The sequence below is a fragment of the Scyliorhinus canicula genome, chromosome 3 (genome assembly GCF_902713615.1).
Source record: "Scyliorhinus canicula chromosome 3, sScyCan1.1, whole genome shotgun sequence".
In the NCBI taxonomy this organism is placed as follows: Eukaryota; Metazoa; Chordata; class Chondrichthyes; order Carcharhiniformes; family Scyliorhinidae; genus Scyliorhinus; species Scyliorhinus canicula.
In genome coordinates, this window is record NC_052148.1 from 261,664,056 (window position 1) to 261,689,390 (window position 25,335).

The 25,335-nt window shown below is 49.5% G+C and overlaps 1 protein-coding gene and 1 long non-coding RNA gene across 2 annotated transcripts in view; one reads left to right on the forward strand and one right to left on the reverse strand.

Annotated features, from left to right (window-relative positions):
- The window catches only part of dkk2 (dickkopf WNT signaling pathway inhibitor 2), a 38,202-nt gene extending 30,476 nt beyond the window's left edge, over positions 1–7,726 (forward strand). The window contains exon 4 of the mRNA XM_038792699.1: positions 6,138–7,726. Within this exon, the coding sequence (XP_038648627.1) occupies positions 6,138–6,376 (239 nt within the window). The 3' untranslated portion in view covers positions 6,377–7,726. The remainder of the gene's footprint in view (positions 1–6,137) is intronic.
- Positions 7,727–10,495: 2,769 nt separating this feature from the next.
- Positions 10,496–25,335, reverse strand: part of LOC119963495 — a 139,044-nt gene continuing 124,204 nt past the window's right edge. Inside the window, exon 2 of the long non-coding RNA XR_005460114.1 lies at positions 10,496–10,690. This is a non-coding gene — a long non-coding RNA (uncharacterized LOC119963495). The remainder of the gene's footprint in view (positions 10,691–25,335) is intronic.

Below are 25,335 nucleotides of genomic sequence, written 5' to 3' on the forward strand. Positions count from 1 at the left end.
TCCCTCCACTTTCTCCAATAAGATGGGACGGGGTTTTCCAGATGTCCCGGTTGGCGGGATCTTCCTTTCCCTCAGATGGTGAACTCCCCACTGTGGGTTCTCTGGCAACAAAGGGTACGAACAACGGGAAACCCTGTTGGCAGCAGCAGTACCTGACGATCCCACTGCTGGGTACTGGTGGGCTGGCTCAGCCGCCACGATACATGCCACGGAGGGGGGTACGGAATATTCCGCCCATGGTTTAGATCACTGTGTTGGAAGTTAGCAAGATGAACATGAGCAGTGATCACAAGGGTACCAATGCACAGGACAGGGGGGAGGGGGGACAGAGTGGGCCTTGGTACAGTGCTCTTTCAGAGGGTCAGTGCAGACTCGATGTGCCGAATGGCCTCCTTCTGCATGGTAGGGATTCTATGATCCTATGGAAAAAGACAAGGAACAACCCAGAGTAAAACTGCTAAATTCAATTTCACTGGGACGTGCACAGATCTGTCCCAGGTAAATTGGAATCAGAGATTTCCAGGCAAGACTGTGTAAGGGAACAATGGGCTGCCTTTAAAGGAGAGATACTGTAATTCAGGTAGAGTACAGACACTTTCCCACAAGGGGGCAAAGTAGGACAACCAAAGCCAAAGCTCCCGAGATAACAAAAGAGCGCGACGAAGCAGAAAACGATGGATGCTAGATTGATCTACATCAATCTGAGAATGTGGCTGAATGTAGAAACCTCAGAGGGGGAAGTTCAAAAGGCAACAAAGGACAAAGAGAGAGAGAGAGAGAGAGAGAGAGAGAGGATGACAAGAAACTGGCAGCTGGCATCAAAAGGAATTCAAAGTCTTTTCTCGGCACAAAAATTGTAAAAAGGTAGTAAGAAGTGGGGTGGGGCCAATAAAGGACCAAAATGGAGATCCTTGTGTGGAGACAGCAGGCATAGCTGCGGTATTAAATAACTTGCAGCTGTCTTTAGCAGGGAAGAAGGTGCTGCCCAATCCACAGTGGAAGAGCAAGCTATTTGAGACTGGATGGGCGAAGAGGACAACATATTGGGCAGGCTAGCTGGACAGATCAAATGCATCCGATGATACCGAGGGAAATAAAGATGGAAGTTGTGGGAGCACTGACTATAATCTTTCAATCTGCTTTAGAGATAGTAATGGTACTTGAGGACTGGTGAATTACAAATGGTGTGGCATTGTTCAGAAAGGATTGTAAGACTCAACCAAGCAACTACAGGTCAGTCAGTTTAGCTGGCGGTGGGAAAGCTTTTTGAAACGATAATCCAGAACAAAATTAACCATCATTTGGATAAGGGTGGATTCATTAAGGAAAATCAGCACAGATTGGTTAAAGACAAAACCCTGTTTATCTAGCTTGAGTGACTTTCTTGATGGGCTAACTGAGAGGGTTAATGGGCGTAATGCAATTGATTGGACATGGTCAAGGACATGAACTTTGGACACGGGCGTCCAAACGGTGGGCGATAAAGTGTCGCCTAATAGACAACCAACAAAGTTGAAGGGACAGTGCCAGCATGGATGCAGAGTTGTGGTTGTGTGAAAAGCAATTGTTATTTGGGACTGGAGGAAGGTTTAGAGTGGTGCTCCCAAGGGTCATGGACTAGGACCACTGTTCACCTTGATCTATATTAATAGCCTAGACTAGGGAGGCACAATTCCAAACTGCGCAGCTGATACAAAAACTTGGCAGTATTGCGAACTGTGAGGTGGCTAGTGGCAGATTTCAAGCAGACAAAGGCTCGTGGAATGAACGGACGCGCAACAGATCAAATTTAATGCAGAAAAATGCAAAGTGATGCATTTTGGTAGGAAGAACAAGGAGAGGCAACATATACAATAAAGGATATACTTCTGAAGAGGGGGCAGGGACAGAGGGACCCAGGAGTATATGTGCACAAATCACTGAAGGTGGCAGAGCAGGTTGGGAAAGTGGTCAAAATGGCAGGTGGGATCCCAGGCTTTACAAATAGAGGCACCGAATACCGAATACAAAAGCAAGGAAGTTACGATGTGCCTTTATAATACTCTGACCCAGCCTCAACTGGAGGATTGGGCCAGTTGTTTGCACAACCTTTTAGGAAGGGTGTGAAGACATTAGAGAGCGTGCAAGAAAGATTTATGAGAATTATTCTTTTTTTTTTAAATGTACTTTATTACAAACATGTATCAAAACAGGTAACAGCAAATAAACACCCTGGGAAACATACTTCCCGGCAATCAACTAGACAGTCTGTACAGATTTTTTCCTCTTTTACACCTTCCCACCAACTCTCCCCCCCCCCCCCCCCGCGACGAACAGCTCCTCAAACACGGTCACAACCATTCCCCACCTTTTCTCAAACCCCCCTGCTGAGCCCCTTAACTCATACTTTATCTTCTCTAACCGCAGGAAGTCGTACAGGTCACCCAAACAAGCCGCTACCCCCGGTGACGATGCCAACCCCACTCCAGTAAAATTTGCCGCCGTGCAATCAGAGCGGCGAAGGCCACAACATCGGCTTTCTTCCTCTCCATGAGCTCCAGCTTTCCTGAAACCCCAAATATCGCCACCAAAGGGTCCGGGTCCACTCCCTCCTCCACTATCCTGGCTAAGACCGCGAACACTCCCGCCCAGAATCTTCCCAATTTTTCGCTGCCCCCCCCCCCCCCCCCCCCTTCCACACCTCTCCCACTCATCTGCTATCCCCTGAAAGAACCTACTCTTTCTACGAGAATGATTCTAGAGACGAGGGAATTTGGTTGCCTGGAGAATCTGGGTCTGCTCTCTTCGGGGAAGAGAAGATAGAGAGGCGATTTGATAGAGGTGTTCAACATCATAAGGAATCCGGACAGAGTAGATGGAGAGAAATGATTTCCATTGGCGGAAGGATCGGGAAGGAGAGGACACTGAATTAAGCTGAATGGGAAAAGGACCAACGGCATGAGGAAAAAAAATATTTTACGCAGTGAGTGATTAGGTTCTGAAATACATTCCCGAGAGCACAGTGCAGGCGGATTCAATCCTAACTTTCAAAAGGAAACTGAAGAGAAATAATTTTCAGGGCTACGGGGAAAGGGCAGGGGAGTGGGACTAGCTGATGTGCTCTGTCTGGGAGCTGGCACATGCCTGATGGGTTGAATGGCCTTCTGCTGTGCTGTAATCGTACTATGAGTCTATGAATCTTCATTCTGTCCAACTTGGCACCGCTGGTCTCGTAAATTTAGGTTATTTCTGAAGGTGTTTGCTCATTTTTAAAAAGATTTATGTTGCACAAACATGTCAGCGTGTAATTGTCCATTATTGGGAAGATTTATGTTTTCAGATGGAACCATGACAAAACTGCTTGCATAACTTGGGACTTGTCAGCTTATAGGGATTCGATGTGGAAGGGAACATAGTAAGGTTCATATAAAAAACAATTCTGAACTTGTTTAGATTATTGAGAACAGGCCAGCCTTTCCTTCAAACACTCATAAAAATGTTACTTGGCAGGTGGCGCTGCCAGATTCTCAGTGTCAGTGAAGATCAATAATTAGGCATTTGCAAGGAGAAAGCGCAAAGCAAAGCATTTCGCCTTCACTTTCAGCAGTGAAAATCTCTCACCTATTGGGGAAATCTTTCAGTTACATTGCCCCTTCCCCCCCTCCCCCTACCCCCCCCCCCCCCCCCACCCCTCTCCCCCGGTGGAAAGCTGCACTTCAGGGGCGGGATTCTCCCCTACCCGGCGTGACGGAGGGTCCCGGCGTAGGGGAGTGGCGCCAACCACTCAGGGGTCGGGCCTCCCCAAAGGCGGGGAATTCTCCCCACCTTTGGGGGCCAGCCCCGCGCCGGAGCGGTTGGCACCAGAAGACTGGCGCAAAAAACCGGCGCCCCCGGCAGTGGGGCTGGCCGAAAGGCTTTCGCCGGTCAGCGCATGCGCCGGCAGTGACGTCAGCGGCAGTTGGCCGCTGACGTCACTGCCGGCGCATGCGCGATGTGGGGTTCTCTTCCGCTTCCGCCATGGCGGAGGCCGTGGCGGCCGCGGAGGAGAAATAGTGCACCCAGGGCACTGGCCCGGAGTCTGACCGGGGGGCCCCGATTGCGGGCCAGGCCACCGTGGGGGCACCCCCCCGGGGTTCGATCGCCCCCCCCAGGACCCCGGGGCCCGCTCGCGCCGCTGATCCCGCCGTTCCAGAGGTGGTTCAAACCTCGGCGGTGGGAGAGGCCTCCCAGCGGCGGGACTTCGGCCCATCCGGGCCGGAGAATCACCGCAGGGGCCTCTCCGATCGGAGTGGCGAGATTCCCGCTACCGCCACTTCCCGGGTGGCGGAGAATCCCTGCTGGGGGTCGAAGAATTTCGCCCCAGGTCAGGCAGAAAGCTTCCCAAACCTAGCCCTCAAAGAACAAAGAAAAGTACAGCACAGGAACAGGCCCTTCGGCCCTCCAAGCCTGTGCCGACCAGGCTGCCCGTCTAAACTAAAATCTTCTACACTTCCTGGGTCCGTATCCCTCTATTCCCATCCTATTCATGTATTTGTCAAGATGCCCCTGAAACGTCACTATTGTCCCTGCGTCCACCACCTCCTCCGATAGTGAGTTCCAGGCACCCACCACCCTCTGTGTAAAACACTTGCCTCGTACATCTCCTCTAAACCTTGCCCCTCGCACCTTAAACCTATGCCCCCTAGTAATTGACCCCTCTACCCTGGGAATCTGCCTCCATCCACTCTGTCTATAATTTTGTAGACCTCTATCAGGTCGCCCCTCAACCTCCGACGTGCCAGTGAGAACAAACCAAGTTTATTCAACTGCTCCTCATAGCTAATGCCCTCCATACCAGGCAACATCCTGGTAAATCTCTTCTGCACCCTCTCTAAAGCCTCCACATCCTTCTGGTAGTGTGGTGACCAGAATTGAATACTATACTCCAAGTGTGGCCTAACTAAGGTTCTATACAGCTGCAACATGACTTGCCAATTCTTATACTCAATGCCCCGGCCAATGAAGGCAAGCATGCCGGATGCCTTCTTGACTACCTTCTCCATCTGTGTTGCCCCTTTCAGTGACCTGCGGGCCTGTACACCTGGATCTCTCTGACTGTCAATACTCTTGAGGGTTCTACCATTCGCTGTATATTCTCTACCTGCATTAGACCTTCCAAAATGCATTACCTCACATTTGTCCGGATTAAACTCCATCTGCCATTTCTCCGCCCAAGTTTCCAAATGATCTAAATCCTGCTGTATCCTCTGACTGTCCTCATCGCTATCCGCAATTTCACCAACCTTTGTGTCGTCTGCAAACGTACTAATCAGACCAGTTACATTTTCCTCCAAATCATTTATATATACTACGAACAGCAAAGGTCCCAGCACTGATCCTTGCGGAACACCACAAATCACAGCCCTCCAATTAGAAAAGCACCCTTCCAATGCTACTCTCTGCCTCCTATGACCGAGCCAGTTCTGTATCCATCTTGCCAGCTCACCCCTGATCCCGTGTGACTTCACCTTTTGTACCAGTCTGCCATGAGGGACCTTGTCAAAAGCCTTACTGAAGTCCATATAGACAATATCCACTGCCCTACCTGCATCAATCATCTTTGTGACCTCTTCGAAAAACTCTATCAAGTTAGTGAGACACGACCTCCCCTTCACAAAACCATGCTGCCTCTCACTAATACGTCCATTTGCTTCCAAATGGGAGTAGATCCTGTCTCAAAGAATTATCTCCAGTAATTTCCCTACCACTGACATAAGGCTCACCGGCCTGTAGTTCCCTGGATTATCCTTGCTACCCTTCTTAAACAAAGGAACAACATTGGCTACTCTCCAGTCCTCCGGGACATCACCTGAAGACAGTGAGGACCCAAAGATTCCTGCCAAGGCCTCAGCAATTTCCTCTCTAGCCTCCTTCAGTATTCTCCTCTCATGCATCTCCTCAACCCTAAGCTCTGGAATTCCCTCCCTAAACCTCTCGACCCCTTCACATTCTTTGACCAATATTTTGCCCCCCCCCCCCCCCCCCGCTGACATCTCCCCCTGCAACTCGGTGTTGATTAGCACCTGTTCATGCGACCCGCAGTACACCTTGACAGATTCTCGTCCAATATTTTGAAGCCCTATATAAAGGCAAGTTTTGTTGTCCTTCCTGTTGCACAGGTCACGAAGGGGACTCCTGTTTACGCTCCTCAGACTGCGCCGAAGGATTTTGTTGCGCTCGCCACTTTTGGACCAAGATCTGCAAGCCAGTTCTTCGCCAAGGGGAAGTGTGTACAAAGCAGAAGAGGAAGGGTTCGCATGGATTGGAACTTTTCCAGCGGTGTGACTGTTCAAAAGGATTCGCCTGTAAAATCTGGAAAGAGGCCAAATCGAGGCTGCACATCTGCCAGAAAATCTGAGTGCATTGGCATTCCAGCAGAGACAATGAAACAAGCTGCTTCGTAGGGGCATATTGTGTAAATAATACAGGATTTCTTAAAATGCCATTTCTTTCACAAGAGCTCGTTAACGCTTACTGCAAAAGTACACAGAGGACCAGGTCTGGAGACAACGGCACATCCATTCTGAGCATTATGTGATAGGTTAGCACCGCTGAATGAATAGAAGGCAGTTTCTAAATTCAGTGGGAAGTGTTGCGCTGTAGCCTTTGAGCCTTCCTTCGCGATTTATAATGTCGCGGAAAAAGTTTAGTCCTGGGGTGGAAGCATCGCTGGTGTTTACTGCCCGTCCGTAGATGCCCCTTGAGAAGGTGGCAGCATGCCCCTTTTGGAACTGCTGCACTCAGTGTGGTGAAGATGCCCCCACAACACTGCGAGGTAGGGGCCGTCAGGTTTTTGATCCACATATTATAATTTTAAAAATGTCTCTGCAAGAATCTTACCACACAGGGGGAGGCCATTCAGCCCATCGGATTCAATGCTAGCATTTTGAAGCAATTTCCTCTTGTGACGCAGGCATTGACCATCGCGGGTTGCGTCTGAGATGATGGTGGTGCATCCTCTTCCTGGGCCGCTGTAGTCCCTTTGATTTGAGCCTCGAATTTATTTTTCCTTTCAAGCTGCGCAAGGGCAGTCGCTGATTAATTATCTCGCCCCTGAACTTTAACTGCATGACAGGGGAGTCCATCTAGCAGATCCACACAATAATTGTCAATGTTACACGTTCAGAACATCGTGCTTGTAATTCAGTGATTTTCTCACATCAATGGCTATATATGCACTAGTCCCTGAAGATGAAGCTTAAATTACATTTCAGTTGTGTGTTACAGAACAGATAAACTCAATTCTGTGGAACCTCGGAACAGGAGGAGGCCATTCAGCCCCTTGGAGCTCTCTCCACCAGTCAATTAGACATTGGCTGATTTGTATCTCAACTTCATTCCCATTCAGTGGCTTGGCACCCGGCAACTGCTTACCAAATGAATTTGAAAACATCTCAACAGTTAGCAGTGCTGCCACTGTTTGAATACACTTAGACGAGACCATGTGCTAAATTAATTCAATTGGGAAGAAATATTCATATACCATTGACAGAATGAGAGTCAAAAGGTGCAAGTGGCGCATCAAATTAATCGCTAACTAGGTTGTAGGAGTCGCTTGAGGTAACTTTGAACAATGTAATCAGTTTAACTAAATGGGCTAAACATGTCGATCAAATTGCTTTCAACCCTGGGCAGCACGGTGGCACAGTGGTTAGCACTGATGACTACAGCGCTGAGGACCTGGGTTCGAATCCTGGCCCTGGGTCACTGTCTGTGTGGAGTTTGCACATTCTCCCCGTGTCTGCGTGAGTTTCACCCCCACAACCCAAAGATGTGCAGGGTAAGTGGATTGGCCACGCTAAATTGCCCCTTAATTGGAAAAATAATTGGGTATTCTAAATTTTTTTTAAAAACACAAATTGCTTTCAACCCAACATACAATTTATTATTTCTATTCCAAGATGCTTGAAAAATTGATATCTTTGCCAGAGAAGAAGGCCATTCAGCCCATCGAGTCTGCACCCACCCTCTGAAAGAGCACTCTATCTAGGCCCACTGCCTCGCACTATCTCCGTAACCGCGTGCTTTGATCATGGCCAATCCACCTGACCCGCCCACCTTTGGACTGTGGGAGGAAACCCGGAAAACCCGGAGGAAACCCACAGAGACTCTGGGAGAACGTGCAAACTGCAAACAGACAGTCACCCAAGGCCGGAATCGAACCTGGGTCCCTGGTGCTGTGAGGTAGCAGTGCTAACCAATGTGCCACCGTGCCGCCAAATCGCAAAACACTTCTAAAAAAGAAAGTCATTGAAAAGTGAGATCCATGTGCGGGGTGTAAAATGACAGCTTTTCATTGACGGTGCAGTAAATCTGTCATTAGTTAATGAAATATACATAAAACAGGCTAAGAACAATTAATGGTGGGGGGGGGGGGGAGGAGGGGGGGTAAGATAGTGGCAGATTCCGGGAAAGGATCTGATGAAAAGGGCAGACCTTTGGGAAAATTAAGTTTAATACAGAAAAGTGTTAATTGATGTGTTCTGGAATTAAGACTGGAGGGAGGCAATAAAATGAAATGAAAATCGCTTACTGTCACAAGTAGGCTTCAAATGGAGTTACGGTGAAAAGTCCCTAGTCGCCACATTCCGGCGCCTGTTCAGGGAGGCTGGTACGGGAATCGAACCGTGCTGCTGGCCTGCCTTGGTCTGCTTTCAAAGCCAGCGATTTAGTCCTGTGCTAAACAGCCCCTGAACCAAATGATACAATTTAAAAAGAGTGCAAGAAACGAAACTTAAAGGTTCAGAGGCACAAATACCTTGAAGATGTCAGGACACGTTGGCAAGGCAAAAACAAAAATGGGATCCTTGGCTTCATAAGTAGAAGCAAAGAGTACATAAGCAAGGAAATGATGCTGAATCTATATTAATCACTGATTAGGTCTCGGGGGAATTATATCTAATTCTGGGCATCACATGTAAAGAAGTATGGCAAAAGCTTGGTGAGGGTGCAGAAGAGATTGAATAAAATGTTGCTAGGGATGGATGACTTCAGTCGTGTGATGAGACTAGAGAAACTGCAATTGTTCTCCATAACGCAGTGAAGGCAAAGGGATGACTTACTAAATATAAAGTAGTTTTGATAGGGAGAAGCTAGTTCCACTGGCAGGAGGGTCAACCAGAGGACACAGATTTGAGGAATTGACCATGGAGGAGATGAGGAGAAATCGTTTCACACAGTTAGTTGCCACGTCGAAGAAGGCCTTGTCTGAAGGAGTGGCGGAAGCGAGATTCAATAATAACTTTCAGAAGGGAATTGGATACATAGTTGAAAGGAAAATGTTGCAGGGACACGAAGAAAGAGCAGGGGGAGTCAGAATAGTTGGATAGTTCTTTCAAAGCTCCAGCATGATGGACCAAAAGTCCTCCTTCTTTGCTGTATATTCCTATAACAACACGATTACTGACAACACTGATCAATTTTCCCATTCATACCCCTTGTTCACCGTAGTGAAGGGTTCAACCAGCACATGGGGCACAAGTTGAAAATTCAATAGAAGGGGAGTCAAGTGAAGATTTTTGCGTCTAAGACATCCAAATTAATGTCCTCTTGTGACGCCATGTTTACCTGGAGACAGAAGGAGGAGATATGACCAGGGGGTTAAGCATAGTTGATCTATCAAAAGGCCTCATCACCTTTACCGTTCCTATACATTCGAGATGATCTCAGTGCCTTCCAATTCAACCGAGCAGCACCATAATTTCCAATCAATTCGTATCAATACCTTGGTGATCTCGCCTTAATGGGTTTAAACTGAAAAATGGGGTACAAGCAGCATAATGTAAAAAATAACCAGAGGGAAGTTGGTGAAATTGGTTTTATCCAGTAATGCGAACTGGGGTCCGAGGAAATTCGACGTTTACCGTGCACCACTCCGAATTTTCTTTTGCATAATTTGCCGCAGTGTAAAATTGAGCTGTCAGTTCACTGGGAACCTGGGTTACCTCACTTTGATGAAGGCCAACTTCACCCCCCCCCCCCACAAAGTTAAAAGAGAGACAATTTTCCATCTAAGTGCACATCACGACAGATTTCAGGAATTTGTGCCAATCCTCCATTAAAATTATTGGGCGCAAGATCACAAGCTCAGGATCCACCTGGGTAAAGTGCGCCCTGCTGACATGTGCTGGGAATGAAATGTCTCCCCTAACGGTGTTTAAGGTGTGATCAGATAAGTGAGTTAGGCTTTGCAGGTGCAGCTACACATGTACGTCTATTAATGCTTAATCTGCCCAGTGGGCAGGAAGCCTTTGCTGAAGTAATGGGTGGAATTGTCACGGTGCCTACAATGACAGACATTGGGTGAGGAGCTTAGGAACCAGATTGACAAAAGAAAGAATAGGCAGACGTGGATCGCGATGCATAATCAAAAAAGAGTATCATTTTTAAAAAAATTATTTGCACATCAGTTGTGATAGAAATGCACACCACATACATTATTAAAGGAGGGGAAGCAATGAATCATACCACAAAATCGTTTAGTGGTGGCTCCATCGTTTAATTGTAAATTTGTACAGGATTTTATGTACAGTATTGTAAGCCAACTTGGGATCTTCTTGAAGAAATAAAATCAAGCCAGTTCCTTTCTTGGCAGTGAATGCGCGAGTCAGGCCTGCTGGTACTGGTAATGCATGTTTATAACATGATTTTATTTTTTCCTTTTAAGAGTTCCCTGCAAATACCAAAATATATTGTTAATATGCAGACACCTTGAGGGTTTAAAGCACATTTAAGACACAATTAAGTATGTATTATTGGTGAATGACTCTTATTGCAAAAGCTGTAACATAGGTAAGGTTATTTTAGTTTTCCCTCCTCGCCTGCCCCAGCAACACATATAACAATAGTGAGTATGGGAGAATAAATAGTGAAATAATATTGGAGATCATTATATAGAGAGTAATGTAAGTGTTTACCAGAAAATCATCTCACTAAAGGAGCTCAGATGGTGTGTTACTCGCTGGATCTTTGCTGTGATTTTTATCTTCGTCTGTATCCACCGGTGAGATTATTTTCATTGCAATCACTTCACCAGTTCCTTCTTAATAGCTACATCAGCACTGCTGATGCCATAATTGACTAACTTTGCTCACAGAGCAAGTCAGTCTGCAAGCAGATCACTGGGAAATGACACTGCACAGATAGACACAGAGCAGCAGATGGCCCAGGTTGGAATGGTGGGTGCCTGTGTTTCCAAGTTGGTTTGGGATGTATATGCACACAAGAGACACCAGCAAGGTCCAAGCCCACAAGGGGACATGGAGCTACTGGTGCTTCATCCAGTGACTGTGTTATCTGGAATAATATATACAAGGTACTACTCCCTCTTGCCTCAATTGTGAAGCAACATTAGTCCATTACCACTGTTGTATATATATCACATATGAGGTGTATTACGGTAAGGCTCCTGTACTACAGGTACCGGGGTAGATCCCTGCCTGCTGGCTCCACCCAGTAGGCGGAGTATAAATGTGTGTGCTCACCGAGCTGCAGCCGTTTCGGCAGCAGCTGTAGGAGGCAACACATCTCTGCGTAATAAAGCCTCAATTACTCTCTACTCTCGTCTTGTCATAATGGATAGTGCATCAAGAATTTAGGAAATAATCCACAACACTTTGTTATCACTAATGTTACCGGTGTCAAAGATGTTGAATAACATATGAATAAATAGTCAAATGTTTACACAAGCAAAACAGTTTCAGAGAGAGTAGAACTGGGGAATTAAGTACCGTGGTATATGTTACATACCAGTAACGCTTAGTTCTTTTGCTAGTTTGTTTTATAGTCACAATTAATGCTGGTTTGTTGAGTAATGTCAAATGAAAATAGATGCTCAAAAAGTCACAATTATAATCATTCAGAGCATCTCTATTACAGTTCTGCACTTGCTTTCCAAAGCAGTCACCACAGGTTTCAGAGAATTGAGACACATCCCAATATTCTATCCAGGAACCAAATTCCGTCATTAAAGATATTGAAGTACCAAACTGATTTAATCAAACCATCTTACTGCGGGTAATCCATGTCAGGGTTGCTTTTATGAGCTGTTAATATCATTCAACTGGAATTGATTATATTCAATTATTGTATGTTCCAAATTTTAGGACGAATAAAGATTTTTTTTTTGTATAGTACTGTTTTTACATGTATTCAGAATGATTTATTTTACATATGGCAATTCATAATTTTTTTAAATAAAGCAAATCATGATTGTTCATCAGCTGTGCTTTGTGTCTGTGACTTTGCTGTTGTACATTTTTTTTTAGTTGCCGTGAAAAAGAAGCGTTATACTTTAGCGAATGGGCTCAGCTCGTGAGCACATTATGTTGTCTAGTTACAAAGGAAGACACGCTAAATGGGATGAATTTTATGTGCTGCCGGTGGTCGCGTATATCCCAGATGAGACTAGAAGGCTGAAGTATGACCATTGCAGTAAAGTGGGACACGTTCATTCAGCATGTTGGAAGTTGCAAGGAAAGCCCATGGGATTTGTTGAGGTTCATAAGGAGGATTCTGAAAAGGGAACAAAAGTGGAGAATACTGCAGGGCAGACTGTAGCTCTAGCAAGTACTAGGAGACCTGAGTAAACACTGCTGTGGGAGTAGGTGTCGTGCATGAGATAGATGAGAGGCAAGCAGGATTTTTGTCGAAGAGGAAGATCACCTCATTTTTCATGCAATGATGTAGCCAAACCCATAATTATTTTAAGGGGCACAGGTTCTATGCAAGCTCTTTTATTTGGTTTTCTCTCCAGAGAGTTCAATGAAAGCTAAGGGATTGATTTCTCTGTCGGTGTGATCCTCCGTTTTGTCTGCAGCATCCTCACGCCCGCAGATTCCCCGACGGCATGGGGGTGCCCACAAAGGGAAACCTCGTTGGTCAGCTGCAAGACGGATATCCCGACGTTGGCTGGGGAGCACAGCACCCGAAAACAGGTGTGGCGGGACGGAGAACCCCGCCCAAGGTGTTAGCGAATGAGATAAGTGGAATATCCCAGTTCCCTTGTAGAAAGTACAATTGGAGTCTGACTTCAGAGTGGCAAAGAAGTTACCGGTAGATGGAGCAGATTTACTTTTGGGGAATGATTTGGCGGGAATGAAGGTTGTAACCCCACCCATGATTACAGAGAGTCCGAGGGACGATAAGGGGACAGAACAGTTAAGGAACAATTTCCAGATATATTTCCATCACGTGTGGTGACCAGGGCAAATGGCTAAACAAAGTTTACCAACAGAGATTGAAGTTACACCACCATCGGGCGGCAAAGCAGCCAAAACTATCCTGGAGGATGAGGATAATTCTGAGGAAGTATTCAGACCTCAGAAGTGAAGGGAACTGTTTTCTTTCTCTGCTGTCTGCTGTCTGCAGGCGGAAGCTGAAGATCTTTCTGAGTGTATCAAAACCAGCAGCTTGACGCTCTTCAGGGGCTGAAGTAAAAGGACTGATCTATTGTTTGATAGCAGTGAGTGTCCAGCATGTCCTTTGCTGTGAACCTGAAATGATGTTGAGTATGTCGGGAAGGTAAACAACCTTGCCAGAGAAGATCCTGTCAAGCCTGGAAGAGAGGAAGCACCAATCCGGAAGCCTGAAAATCAGAGACACTTGTGCGCAATCTACCGGCCTCAATGTGTCTGAACAGGAGCGCAACATGACCAGTAGATGCCGGAGAGGCCCCCGGGAGGGTTCCCAACAGCCAAGACACCTGGGATCTATCCGGTTCCCGGCATCTCCCGGCCTTCCCAGTGAGACCCAGCTGGACGTCGTTCAGCACTGGTCCACGCAAACGTGGACCAGGCGGAATGGCACCCGAGTCTTTCGGGCCATCGGAGATCTCCAGGTGGTCAGAGCAGGGTGGTCCTCTCCCATGGATATCTTGGCACTGCACCCTGGCACTTTGGCATTGCCACCTTGCACTGGTAGTACTGCAAAGCTGGCAGGAACATTTCCAGGGTGCCATGGTGGCAGTGCCAGGGTGCCCAGGTGCCAGAGTGACATGGCCAAGGGTCAGGGCCTAAGGGGGGCTATGCCCATGAGAAGGTGGAGGGAAGGGTAGGGATTGCAGGATGGGTATAAAGGGGCTTCCGGAAGGACAGGTGGGATGAAGGGTGGGGGTTCAGGAAGGGCAGGGGTCGAAAGGGAGTGCGGGGTGGCTTGAAAAGAGAAAGTCCTTAGCTCCCCCATAGCGGGGTGCCATCACTTCGGGTGGTGTGGGGTAGCTCCTATCTGTGTGTGGGGGGAATGACATTGCCTGTGGGTGCGGGGTGTGGGGGATCCTCAAGCCCACTTAGAGATCAGGGCACCCTTTCAAAATGGTGGCCCAATCTCTGAGGAGCCGGCCTGGCCAGTGAGTTCAGCTTCCCAGTGATGAAAATAATAAGTGTGGGCTTGACTGGGGAGAAACTCCCCAGGGCACGGAAAAGTGACTAAGTGTGGTTAGATAGCAATGGGGGTCTTGCTGACCGAGCCGGGGAGAAACTCCCAGCAAAACCAGCCACAAATGAGACTTAGAGGGCGCGCTGTACCTGATTGGGAACAGAGTCCCGTAACGCGCGTGATTAGCCGTGTGTCTCTCAGCGCTCGAGTACTTGGAGCACCGAGAAAGACCACGCTATCAAATGGCCATTCTGCTAGATTGGGGCCTCAGTGGGGAATGTGTGGCTGAAGCCAACCTTCGTCACATTTTCTGCACTGAGGACTTCGACTCGTTGGAACTGTTCAGTGCAGAAGGAGATCTCGACCTTTGGTCATGATTTGGACATGGATTTGACTGTGCTCTAGCCCAAGGTGTCGCAAAAGTGCAGCATGTAAAATGGGGTGGGGCCTCATCCAGCCACCTTTCTGCCCACCCTAGAGTTCATCCCCATACTATGGTGGGGGGGGGGGGGGGGGGGACACGTGCCGAAATCAGCAGCCATCTTTAAATGACCAAGTAAGGGTCAATTAGGCTCATCATGAAGCATAATGTGCTGCCCACACCACATGTGTCTGGTATGGGCAGCAGGGCGGCAGCAGGATGACCCAATGTTTAACCGCTAATGGTTCTAGGGGAGGGAGGAAGTAGCGATCGGATCACACTTTGGGGACTGCTTTTGCCAATCATGGGGTGGCTTCCCTTCAACTGAAGCCCAATCTCACTCCTACCCGCTCCCGCTCTCAAACCCACCCTCTCCTCATCACTGCCCCCATCCCTAAATCTCCCAAACCATCCAGGTTCAAACTCTAGATTTAGGGCGCGATCTACCCAAATGGGGACAGAGTCCTGTAGTGCCAAGAAATACTCACACCCATCGGGGTAGATCTAGGGGCCTCGGCAGAGAGCTCCCTGATGAGGCCGCACACAATCCCGTTTTCTGCATTGCAGCGAGAGAACAGAGAATGGTGACCCCGATCTCTCAAGCCACCAACGCAACCCCCAAACCTCTCTCCCCCCCCCCCCCCCCCCCCCCCCCGCCCCCCAAGCCCCAAACTCATTAAAAGGTCACCCTGCATCCAGGCAGGGCACACCCCAACCCAATCACCACCATGTAAACAAATGCTAGCTTGGCACCACCACATGGGTACCAGCAGTGACAGGGTGCAACACTGCCCAGAGGGCATGCACCTGGCAGCCTCCAATCACCTGGGAAACCCTCATGGGTGCTGTTCTGTCTGGTCCCCATTTTGGAGAGCAGTACCCAACAGCGCTCGCCCAAGGTCTCCAAGGTGAGTGGGTTTGATCCCACGCCTTGGTTGGTTCTTGGGAATGGATATTAGAGCAAGACGAGCTGTCTCACTCTAATATGCCAGATTTGCCAGAAAATGATCCCGCCCATTCATATCGCACCCACTCACGAGATCACGTTCGATCTTTCAAGGCATGGCGAGGTGGGTAGATCCCGGAAGTGGGATCTCCCAGCATCTTCTGGACTGTGTTGCCCTGCGCCATGCTGCTTTTCGGGCGCAACGTGACTGGTAGACCCCGCCCTTACTTGCTCCGGGGATCCTCAGTCTTTTGCTCTTTAATTCAGTTGCAGTCCAGACAGCGACCACTGAGACCTTCTTATTGGCTGGCAGCTCCAGAGGGCAGGACCTCCCCCCCCCCCCCCCCCCCATTGGTTAATGAGACCCAGGCCCCTTTGTGGCTGTGGGGTTGTTCAGCATGGTGTCAGCTGGCTTCACACTAACGTGGTTTCCAATGGGGGAGGCGGGGAGGGTACAATCCCACCCCCCATATGATTCAGCCCAACGAGTGGGCCAAACTTTGGCTGATAGAGCCGGCAATAAAAGAACAAAATAAAGCTCAGTAACATTCAGAAAAGGCTTCAGAACGTCCAATTTATACAACTTTGGATTTTTAATGCTCTCCCTCTGAAGAGAAGGAGGATCCTCTCCTTACTAGGTCTTGGCATGTTGGGAACTTTGCATGCACTTACTCACCCTTATTTGAAGTTTAATAAAGCTCCCATCTGCTTTATGTGGATGTTACAAAAGTACAACTTGAAACATGCAATGGGGTTGGGATTAAGCGGCAATCCTGTTAACTCATTTAGTGGTTCATTACACCCCACCTAAATCCAAAAACCAGACCTACCAGGCACACAAATCATCCCCCAATGTATTTTGTGAACTGGAACCTGTGTATTTACTTGCCGGCTTGTGTAGGTTAATTTGGCCCAGATCTTACACCTAAACCCGAATCATAAATGGAAAACTCACGTTTTGCATTCTCCCACCATCTCTGAAGCAGAAAACTAAAAGTCCCCTGTGAGCAGACCATTTCATACTGGCTAAATTGTTTATTCAGATTTATTTATGGGTATAACTCCATACTGAAGAAAAAGACGTACTTGGAGATCAAAAGCAGTGAAAGTGGAATCTGCCCACGAAAGGTTAATATACGTTTTTCAGAAAGCTTCTACTTGCCGTCTCTTTTTAGCAGTTCCTTGATTGCATTGGTAAACTGCATTAAAAAACTTCACTGAGGCTCTTTTTGGGTCCCAGCATTTATAAACTATCGGGCAAATAAATAACTGGAAGCATTGAGAAGTTCCTGGATTAAAGGAAACTTTTCTTTTGATGTCGAAACTCAACTGTTAGGGATTATCAATTTGATTGAATTAGCCATCAAAGCAATAATGGTGACAATGACACCAATCCTAAATCACATGTTAAAAGGATTTTCTAAAGACTTAGCAATCATAGAACACAAAGCCATCTGTACCTAGTGGATGTTTCCAAATCATTGCCATCTGTCAAGCTTCATGCTAATACCTTTAAACTGCCTCTTTATCCATTTAAGGGAATCCTTTTATCAGATATCTGTTTACCTAGTTGCTGTGAGTGTCTCCCATTTTGTAACGATCTAAAAGGTCTAGCCAGTTAAAGATCGTGGGAAACATCAATTCCTGCTTCTGTCACAGCTAGGTTACAGGTCAATCGTTGGGTGAGAACGCAATTCTCGAAAAGCCACAAATTGCTACAGCGAACTCTCTCTTCTCGGCCCCTGACATTTTTGTGACAGTGGTGCAAAGTTTTAAAATTTCCCACTTGTGGTATGATGTGACCGACGAGTGCCCAATCGTCCACAAGTGAGATTCCTCACTGTGATATACGCGGAGAAATCTTTGCCCCCACTCCCAAAAAGGTCCTAATTTCCTTGGCGTAACGTTTCTGATAGGCAAAGGAAGCGGTTGGAATGGAACCTGATTATGGTTGTTCCTTGTGGATCTAGCACCATTGCCGTTTTAAGGACCTCAGCCAGTACATCGTATCTGCGTAAGGTCTTTATTAGATAATCCAAAATATGACCCTGTTGTCCTTTTCTCTCCCTATCTGTTCTTTAACGATCGATCCCCAAAAGAAGCAATTTTCTGTACTATAACCACTTCCTGCATTGTACAATTCCATAATTTAACAACCTTCTGTGCAAGGGGCTGGTTTAGCTCACCAGGCTAAATCACTGGCTTTTAAGGCAGACCAAGCAGGCCAGCAGCGCGGTTCAATTCCCGTACCAGCCTCCCCAGACAGGCGCCGGAATGTGGCGACTAGGGGCTTTTCACAGTAACTTCATTGAAGCCTACTCGTGACAATAAGCGATTTTCATTTTCAAAGAAATGTGTTTTTCTACCCACCGAGATTTGCAGAACATTGAGGAGCAGAAATACAAGCATTGTTCATATATTTTTGAGAAAAGAGCTTGTATTTGTACAGCACCCTTCCCACCTTCAGGAGATCTAAAGTTGCTCACAGCCAATGCAATGTTTTAGGAATGTTCTGACGTATGAAACTGTGGTCAACCACTGTACACCTGTATTTGGGGATGTAAGGTAGGATCTGTATTACAGGTTCGCCGGTAGCCCCTGCCGGCTGGCTCCGCCCTGTAGGAGGAGTATAAATATGCGTGTCCTCCATTGATCAGCCATTTCGGCAGCTACAGCAGGAGGCCACGCATCTGACTGCAATAAAGCCACAGTTGTACCCAACCTTAGTCTTTGTGCAATTGATCGCGCATCAATTTATTGCAGTCAGATTTACAACAAGGTGGATATCAGAATCAAACCAGATTGCCTGCAATCGCCCAATGCCAGAAAGGACTTTAATCACTGGCAAGCTTGTTTCGAGGATTACATCAACGCAGTGAACCCCTGACGGAGACTCAGAAGATACAGGTCCTGTATTCCAGGTTGAGCTCAAGTGTGTTCCTGCTGATCCAGGATGCCCCAACTTACGCGGAAGCCATGGCACTCCTAAAGGAGAACTACGCGCAGAAAGCGAAATCGCTCTTCGCCAGGCATGTACTCGCCACTCGCTCTCAACTCCCTGGTGAGTCCATCGAAGACTTCTGGCGTAATCCTCGTCCGGGACTGTGATTGTCAGGCCGTTCCGGCCACCGAACATTCAAATCTCCTCATGTGTGATGCGTTCGTAACGGGGATTGGGTCGGACCTCATCTGACAACGACTGCTGGAAGGGACCACGCTCGACCCAGCGGAGACAAAAACATTAGCGCTCTCCATGATGGTCTCCTCCCGTAATGTTCAGGCCACCCCTCTGGCCACGCGGCCCTCCCCTCCTATCCCTCTTGGACCCCGCAAACAACCCCCCCAGCTGGGGCCCTGCCTAGTCAATACGCCTGCGCCGCACGCCAATCCGCGCACCTCGGGGGTCCCCGCTGTTACTTCTGAGGCCAACAGAAGCACCCCCGCCAACGCTGCCCGTCCCGCGCCGCCACTTGCAAGTCTTGTAACAAAAAGGGCCACTTCGCCGCAGTGTGCCAGGCTCACGCAGTCGCCGCTATCGCCCCCTCCCCCCTGCCAAACGCACAATGGGCACCGCCACCTTCTCCACGTGCGACCAGTGTGCGCCGCCATCTTCTTCCCCTCAGTCCACGTGCGACCCATGAGTGCCGCTATCTTGTCCAGCTCCGCTAATATGCGGCCCATGGGCGCTGCCATCTTGTCCCGCCCCCGCAATGTGCACCCCATGGGCGCCGTCATTTTGTTCCCCGCAGGACCTCCGGACGCCGCCATCTTGTCTTCCCACGGGGCAGGAACGCCAACAACATCCCACGACCTGGGCCGCCAACACTCTGCGTCTGAACCCTCTGACGATCACCCGCAGCTCGCCTCGATGACGCTGGACCAGTCTCGTTCACACGACCTGGCCACCGCTTCGATAACGGTGAACATCAACGACCACGTGACCTCCTGCCTGCTGGACTCCGGGAGCACCGAGAGCTTCATACACCTGGATACAGTAATGCGCTGCTCCCTCGTGGTCCACCCCACCAATCAACGGATCTCCCTGGCCTCCAGATCCCATTCTGTCCCGATCTGAGGGTTCTACACGGTCACTCTCACAATCCAGGGCGTAGAATTCAGCGGTTTCCGTCTCTACGTCCTTCCTAATCTCTGCGCTGCACTATTGCTGGGCCTGGATTTTCAGTGCAATCTCCAGTGCCTCACCCTCAAATTCGGCGGGCCCCTACCTCCACTCACCATTTGCGGCCTCGCGACCCTAAAGGTTGACCCCCCTCCCTCTTTGCCAATCTAACTTCCGATTGCAAACCTGTTGCCACCAGGAGCAGTCGGAACAGCGCCCAGGACAAGGCCTTCATCAGGTCCGAGGTCCAGAGGCTGCTTCGGGAGGGTATCATCGAAGCCAGCAACAGCCCCTGGAGAGCCCAAATGGTATTAGTTAAAACTGGGGAGAAACACAGAAATGAAATGAAATGAAAATCGCTTATTGTCACGAGTAGGCTTCAATGAAGTTACTGTGAAAAGCCCCTAGTCGCCACACTCCGGCGCCTGTCCGGGGAGGCTGGCACGGGAATTGAACCGTGCTGCTGGCCTGCTTGGTCTGCTTTAAAAGCCAGCGATTCAGCTGAGTGAGCTAAACCAGCCCCTAGTGAGCTAAACCAGCCCCAGAATGGTCGTGGACTACAGCCAGACCATCAATCGGTACATGTAGCTCAACGCGTACCCCCTCCCACGCATATCTGATATGGTCAATCAGATTGCCCAGAACCGGGTCTTCTCAACAATTGACCTAAAATCCACCTACCACCAGCTCCCCTTCCGTAAATCGGACCGTCCATACACTGCCTTCGAGGCGGACGGTCGTCTCTACCACTTTCTTAGGGTTCCCTTTGGCGTCACTAACGGGGTCTCGGTCTTCCAAAGGGAGATGGACCGAATGGTTGACTGGTACGGTTTGTGGGCCACCTTCCCGTACCTAGATAACGTCACCATCTGCAACCATGATCAGCAGGACCACGATGCCAACCTCACTAAATTCCTCCACACTGCCATTCTTCTCAACCTTACTTATAATAAAGAGAAATGTATGTTCCGTATGACCCGCTTAGCCATCCTCGGCTATGTGGTCCAGAACGGAGTTCTGGGGCCCGATCCCGACTGCATGCGCCCCCCTCATGGAGCTTCCCCTCCCCCACTGCCCCAAGGCCCTCAAACGCTGCCTGGGGTTCCTTTCGTACTACGCTCAGTGGGTCCCAAACTATGCGGACAAGGCCCGCCCACTCATACAGTCAACCTATTTTCCCCTGACGGCCGAGGCACAGCACGCCTTCGCCCGTATCAGAGCCGATATAGCCAAGGCCGGGATGCATGCAGTTAATGAGACACTGCCCTTTCAAGTAGAAAGCGATGCTTCAGATGTCGCCCTTGCCGCCACCCTCAATCAGGCAGGCAGACCCGTGGCGTTCTTTTCCTGCACCCTTCATGCCTCAGAAATTCGGCACTCATCCATCGAAAAAGAGGCCCAAGCTATCGTTGAAGCTGTGCGGCATTGGAGGCATTACCTGGCCGGCAGGAGATTCACTCTCCTCACTGACCAACGGTCGGTAGCCTTCATGTTTAACAACACACAGCGGGGCAAGATCAAGAATGATAAGATCTTGAGGTGGAGAATCGAGCTCTCCACCTATAATTACGAGATTTTGTATCGCCCCGGTAAGCTCAACGAGCCCCCAGACGCCCTCTCCCGAGGTACATGTGTCAGCGCACAAGTAGACCAACTCCGGGCCCTACACGACAGCCTTTGTCACCCGGGGGTCACTCGACTGTACCATCTCGTCAAGGCTCGTAATCTGCCCTACTCCATCGAGGAAGTACGTACAGTCACCAGGGACTGCCAGGTCTGCGCGGAGTGCAAGCCGCATTTCTACCGGCCGGACCATGCGTGCCTGGTGAAGGCCTCCCGCCCCTTTGAGCGCCTCAGCGTGGATTTCAAAGGGCCCCTCCTCTCCACTGACCAAAACACATGTATTCTCAGTGTGGTTGATGAGTACTCCAGATTCCCCTTCGCCATCCCATGCCCCGATATGACGTCTGCCACCGTCATCAAAACCCTCAACACAATCTTGGTGCTGTTCGGTTTCCCCGCCTACATTCACAGTGACAGGGGATCCTCATTCATGAGTGATGAGCTGCGTCAGTTCCTGCTCAGCAGGGGTATCGCCTCCAGCAGGACGACCAGCTACAACCCCCGGGGAAACGGGCAGGTAGAGAGGGAGAACGGGACGGTATAGACGGCCGTCCAACTGGCCCTACGGTCCAGGAACCTCCCAGCCTCCCACTGGCAGGAGGTCCTCCCTGATGCACTACACTCCATCCGGTCACTACTGTGCACCGCTACAAATAACACACCCCATGAACGTCTTTTTACCTTCCCCAGGAAGTCCACATCTGGGGTGTTGCTCCTGATTTGGCTCGCAGCTCCAGGACCGGTCCTGCTCCGTAGGCACGTCAGACTCCACAAGGCGGACCCATTGGTGGACAGGTTACACTTGCTCCACACCAACCCACAGTATGCCTACGTGGGGTTCCCCGACGGCCACCAAGATACTGTCTCGCTCAGGGATCTGGCAGCGTCACGTTCCAACCAAACACACTTCCCCGCCCAGGTGCCATCCTTCACTCCCCTGGCGCTCCCAACATTAACCCCAGCAGGCCCATCATTCCTTCCCCTGCCCATGCAAGAGGACGAAGAAGATTTTGGCACGCTCCCGGAGTCACCCGACAGCAGTCCAGCACCAGCACTGACATCGGTGTCACTGGCACCGCCAGCACCGACATCGCCGTCTCCGTTACGTCGCTCCCAGCGGATCGTCAAAACACCGGATCGACTGAACATCTAACAGGCACCGGACCATCAAAGTGGACATTGTTTTCCTCCCCCACTTCTTTTCTAAGACACTGTACATAATTCTCAACACTGTATATTGTTCCACACCAACCCCGCCGAACTCATTTTTAACAGGGGGTGAATGTGGTGAATCACTGTGTACACCTGTATTAAGGGATGTAAGGTAGGACCTGCATTACAGGTTCGCCGGTAGCCCCTGCCGGCTGGCTCCAGTAGGAGGAGTATAAATATGCGCGTCCTCCACTGATCTGCCATTTCGCTGCAGCAGGAGGCCACGCATCTGACTGCAATAAAGCCACAGTTATACCCAATCTGAGTCTTTGTGCAATTGATCGTGCATCAGAAACGCAGCAGCCATTGTGTGCACAGCAAGATCCCATCGCAAGCAATGGGGCACATTACTGCTTGAGCTGTTTTTTGTTGGGATCGGCTGAGGAAGATCTGTTGGCCAGGAAAAGGCTCCTTTTCCTCGACTAGTATTGTCACGGGATCTTTTGTGTTCGCCTGAAAGAGCAGATTGGCACGGTGTCTGACTCAGGCGACCGTCGACCATGCAGCACTCCCGCAGTACTGCACTGGAGGCTCAGTCTGGATTATGCGTCCAAGATTCGAGAGCTTGACTCGGGCAACAAACTGAACTCGCTCAGCAACGTTAAGGTACGCTTGTACCGAGGCACATACATTTGAGTAGGCTGCTCAACTAATTGCAGAAGCTAGTCCTGCAAAGAGAAGTAGATGGAATTGGCTGGGCCTTGTCCCGTGGTGGGTGCTCGTCTTAATGCAGCAAAGACCCTCACATGTTCTGCACGAGCTTAAGATCTTCTCCCAAAAAAAGACCTCCCTAAAAAAGGCACTTATAAAGATCGGAATGCATTGTCATACTATCCCGAGTGCTCATCTGACGCCAGGTGCTCATGCAGTTAGTTCGATGCTTCTTTTAATAGCCCCGTAGAATAATCTTTATTATTGTCACAATTAGGCTTTCACTGCAATGAAGTCACTGTGAAAATCCCCAAGGACCAGCAGTGAAAATAACAAACCTTGGTCATTGCAAGTTACTCATTAAAAATGCTTATTGCAGTCAAAAGCATTTTTCAAATATTATGGAATACACATTTATAAAATGTTCTTGAGCCTGGGGTACCTTGGTCGGAAGGGGTGAGCGAGGGTGGAACAACCAAAGGCCCGTTCTGAGGGGTAGAATGTTGACTGGGACTGGGAAACACCAGTTTTGCTGTGGTTGCCACCTCTTGTAAGATGGCAATGGCCTTCAGTCAGCTCCCAGAACTGACTCAGCGAATTGTTTTCATTCCCACCCTCTGGAAAAGGGAGATGATTCTTTGACAGGAATGTTGGAGGAATGAGGTAAGCAGCGGGATTCTCCGAAATCGGCGCGATGGCCTGACTCCGGCGTCAAACCGGCGCGAACCACTCCGGCGTCAACAGCCCCAAAAGTGCAGAATTCTCCGCACTTCCAGGGGCTAGGAGGACGGTGGAGGGGTTGACGCCACGCCAGCGGGCACCTGTGGTGAATGTAATATAGATGTATATATGTTAATTCACACTGCCTTTGCAAGCGCAGTAGCGCTATCCTACCACTAGGGGGAGTAGCGCCGGGAGCACTCAGGAACTTGTACTGGGCTCCACCCTTGGCTCCGCCTACGACTCCTCCCCCTAGTGCAGCTGTATAAATACCCTTGTCCAGAGTCAGTCTGAGTTCACTACGAGTTCATCGACAGGTAACAGGCTGGCTCTGAAGTAAGTCGATTAAAGCCTAGATTCACATCGGAAACACGTGTCTGGTGAATTGATGGTTCCATCAGCGCCGAAGGGACTGCGCGAGTCCGCGCATGCGCCAAAGGGATGGCATGTTCCCGCGCATGCGTGGAACCGCCGGTATGTTCTGGCGCATGCGCGGGGGCTCTCTTCTCCGCACCGGCCATGGCAGAGCCCTACAGGGGCCAGCGCAGAAGGAAGGAGTGCCCCCATGGCACAGGCCCGCCCACAGATCCCGCCCCCCCCGGAACGCCCCAGCCGACTTACCTGCCAGGTCCCGCTGTGTGGGACCATGTCTAATCCACGGTGGCGGGACTGGCCAGAATCGGACGGCCGCTTGGCCCATCGGGGCCCGGAGAATTGCCGGGGGCAGCGACCGCTGACCGCCGTGGCGTGAACCCGGCCCCCGCCTGAAACCCGGCAGCCGGCAGGGGCCGGCTTGGCAGAATTCGTACTGCGCCCCCCCCCCCCCCCCCCCCCCGGGGTTCTCCGACCCGGTGGGCGGTCGGAGAATCCTGCCCAAGATCTCGAAGAATAGGCCAAACAGGTTGGGTCCACTTTCAAGTGAAAGTGAAGGCTCAGTGGTGACCTGATGGAGGTAGGCGTAGAGAGGATGTTTCCAATAGTGTGGAGAGATTTTAAAAAAAGACACCATAAATATAAAACTGTCACTAATAAATTCGATGAGAAATTCAGGGGAAAGGCGGGAAGTGGAATGCGCTACCACTTGGAAGGGTTGAGGTGAATAGCATTGACGCCTTTATGGGAAGCTAGATAAATGCATGAGGGGGGGTAAGGAATAGAAAGGCACATTGATAAAATTAAAGGAAGTAGGATGGAAGTGGACCCTAAGCATCAGCATGGATGAGTTAGGCCGAAAAGCCTGACTCAATGCAG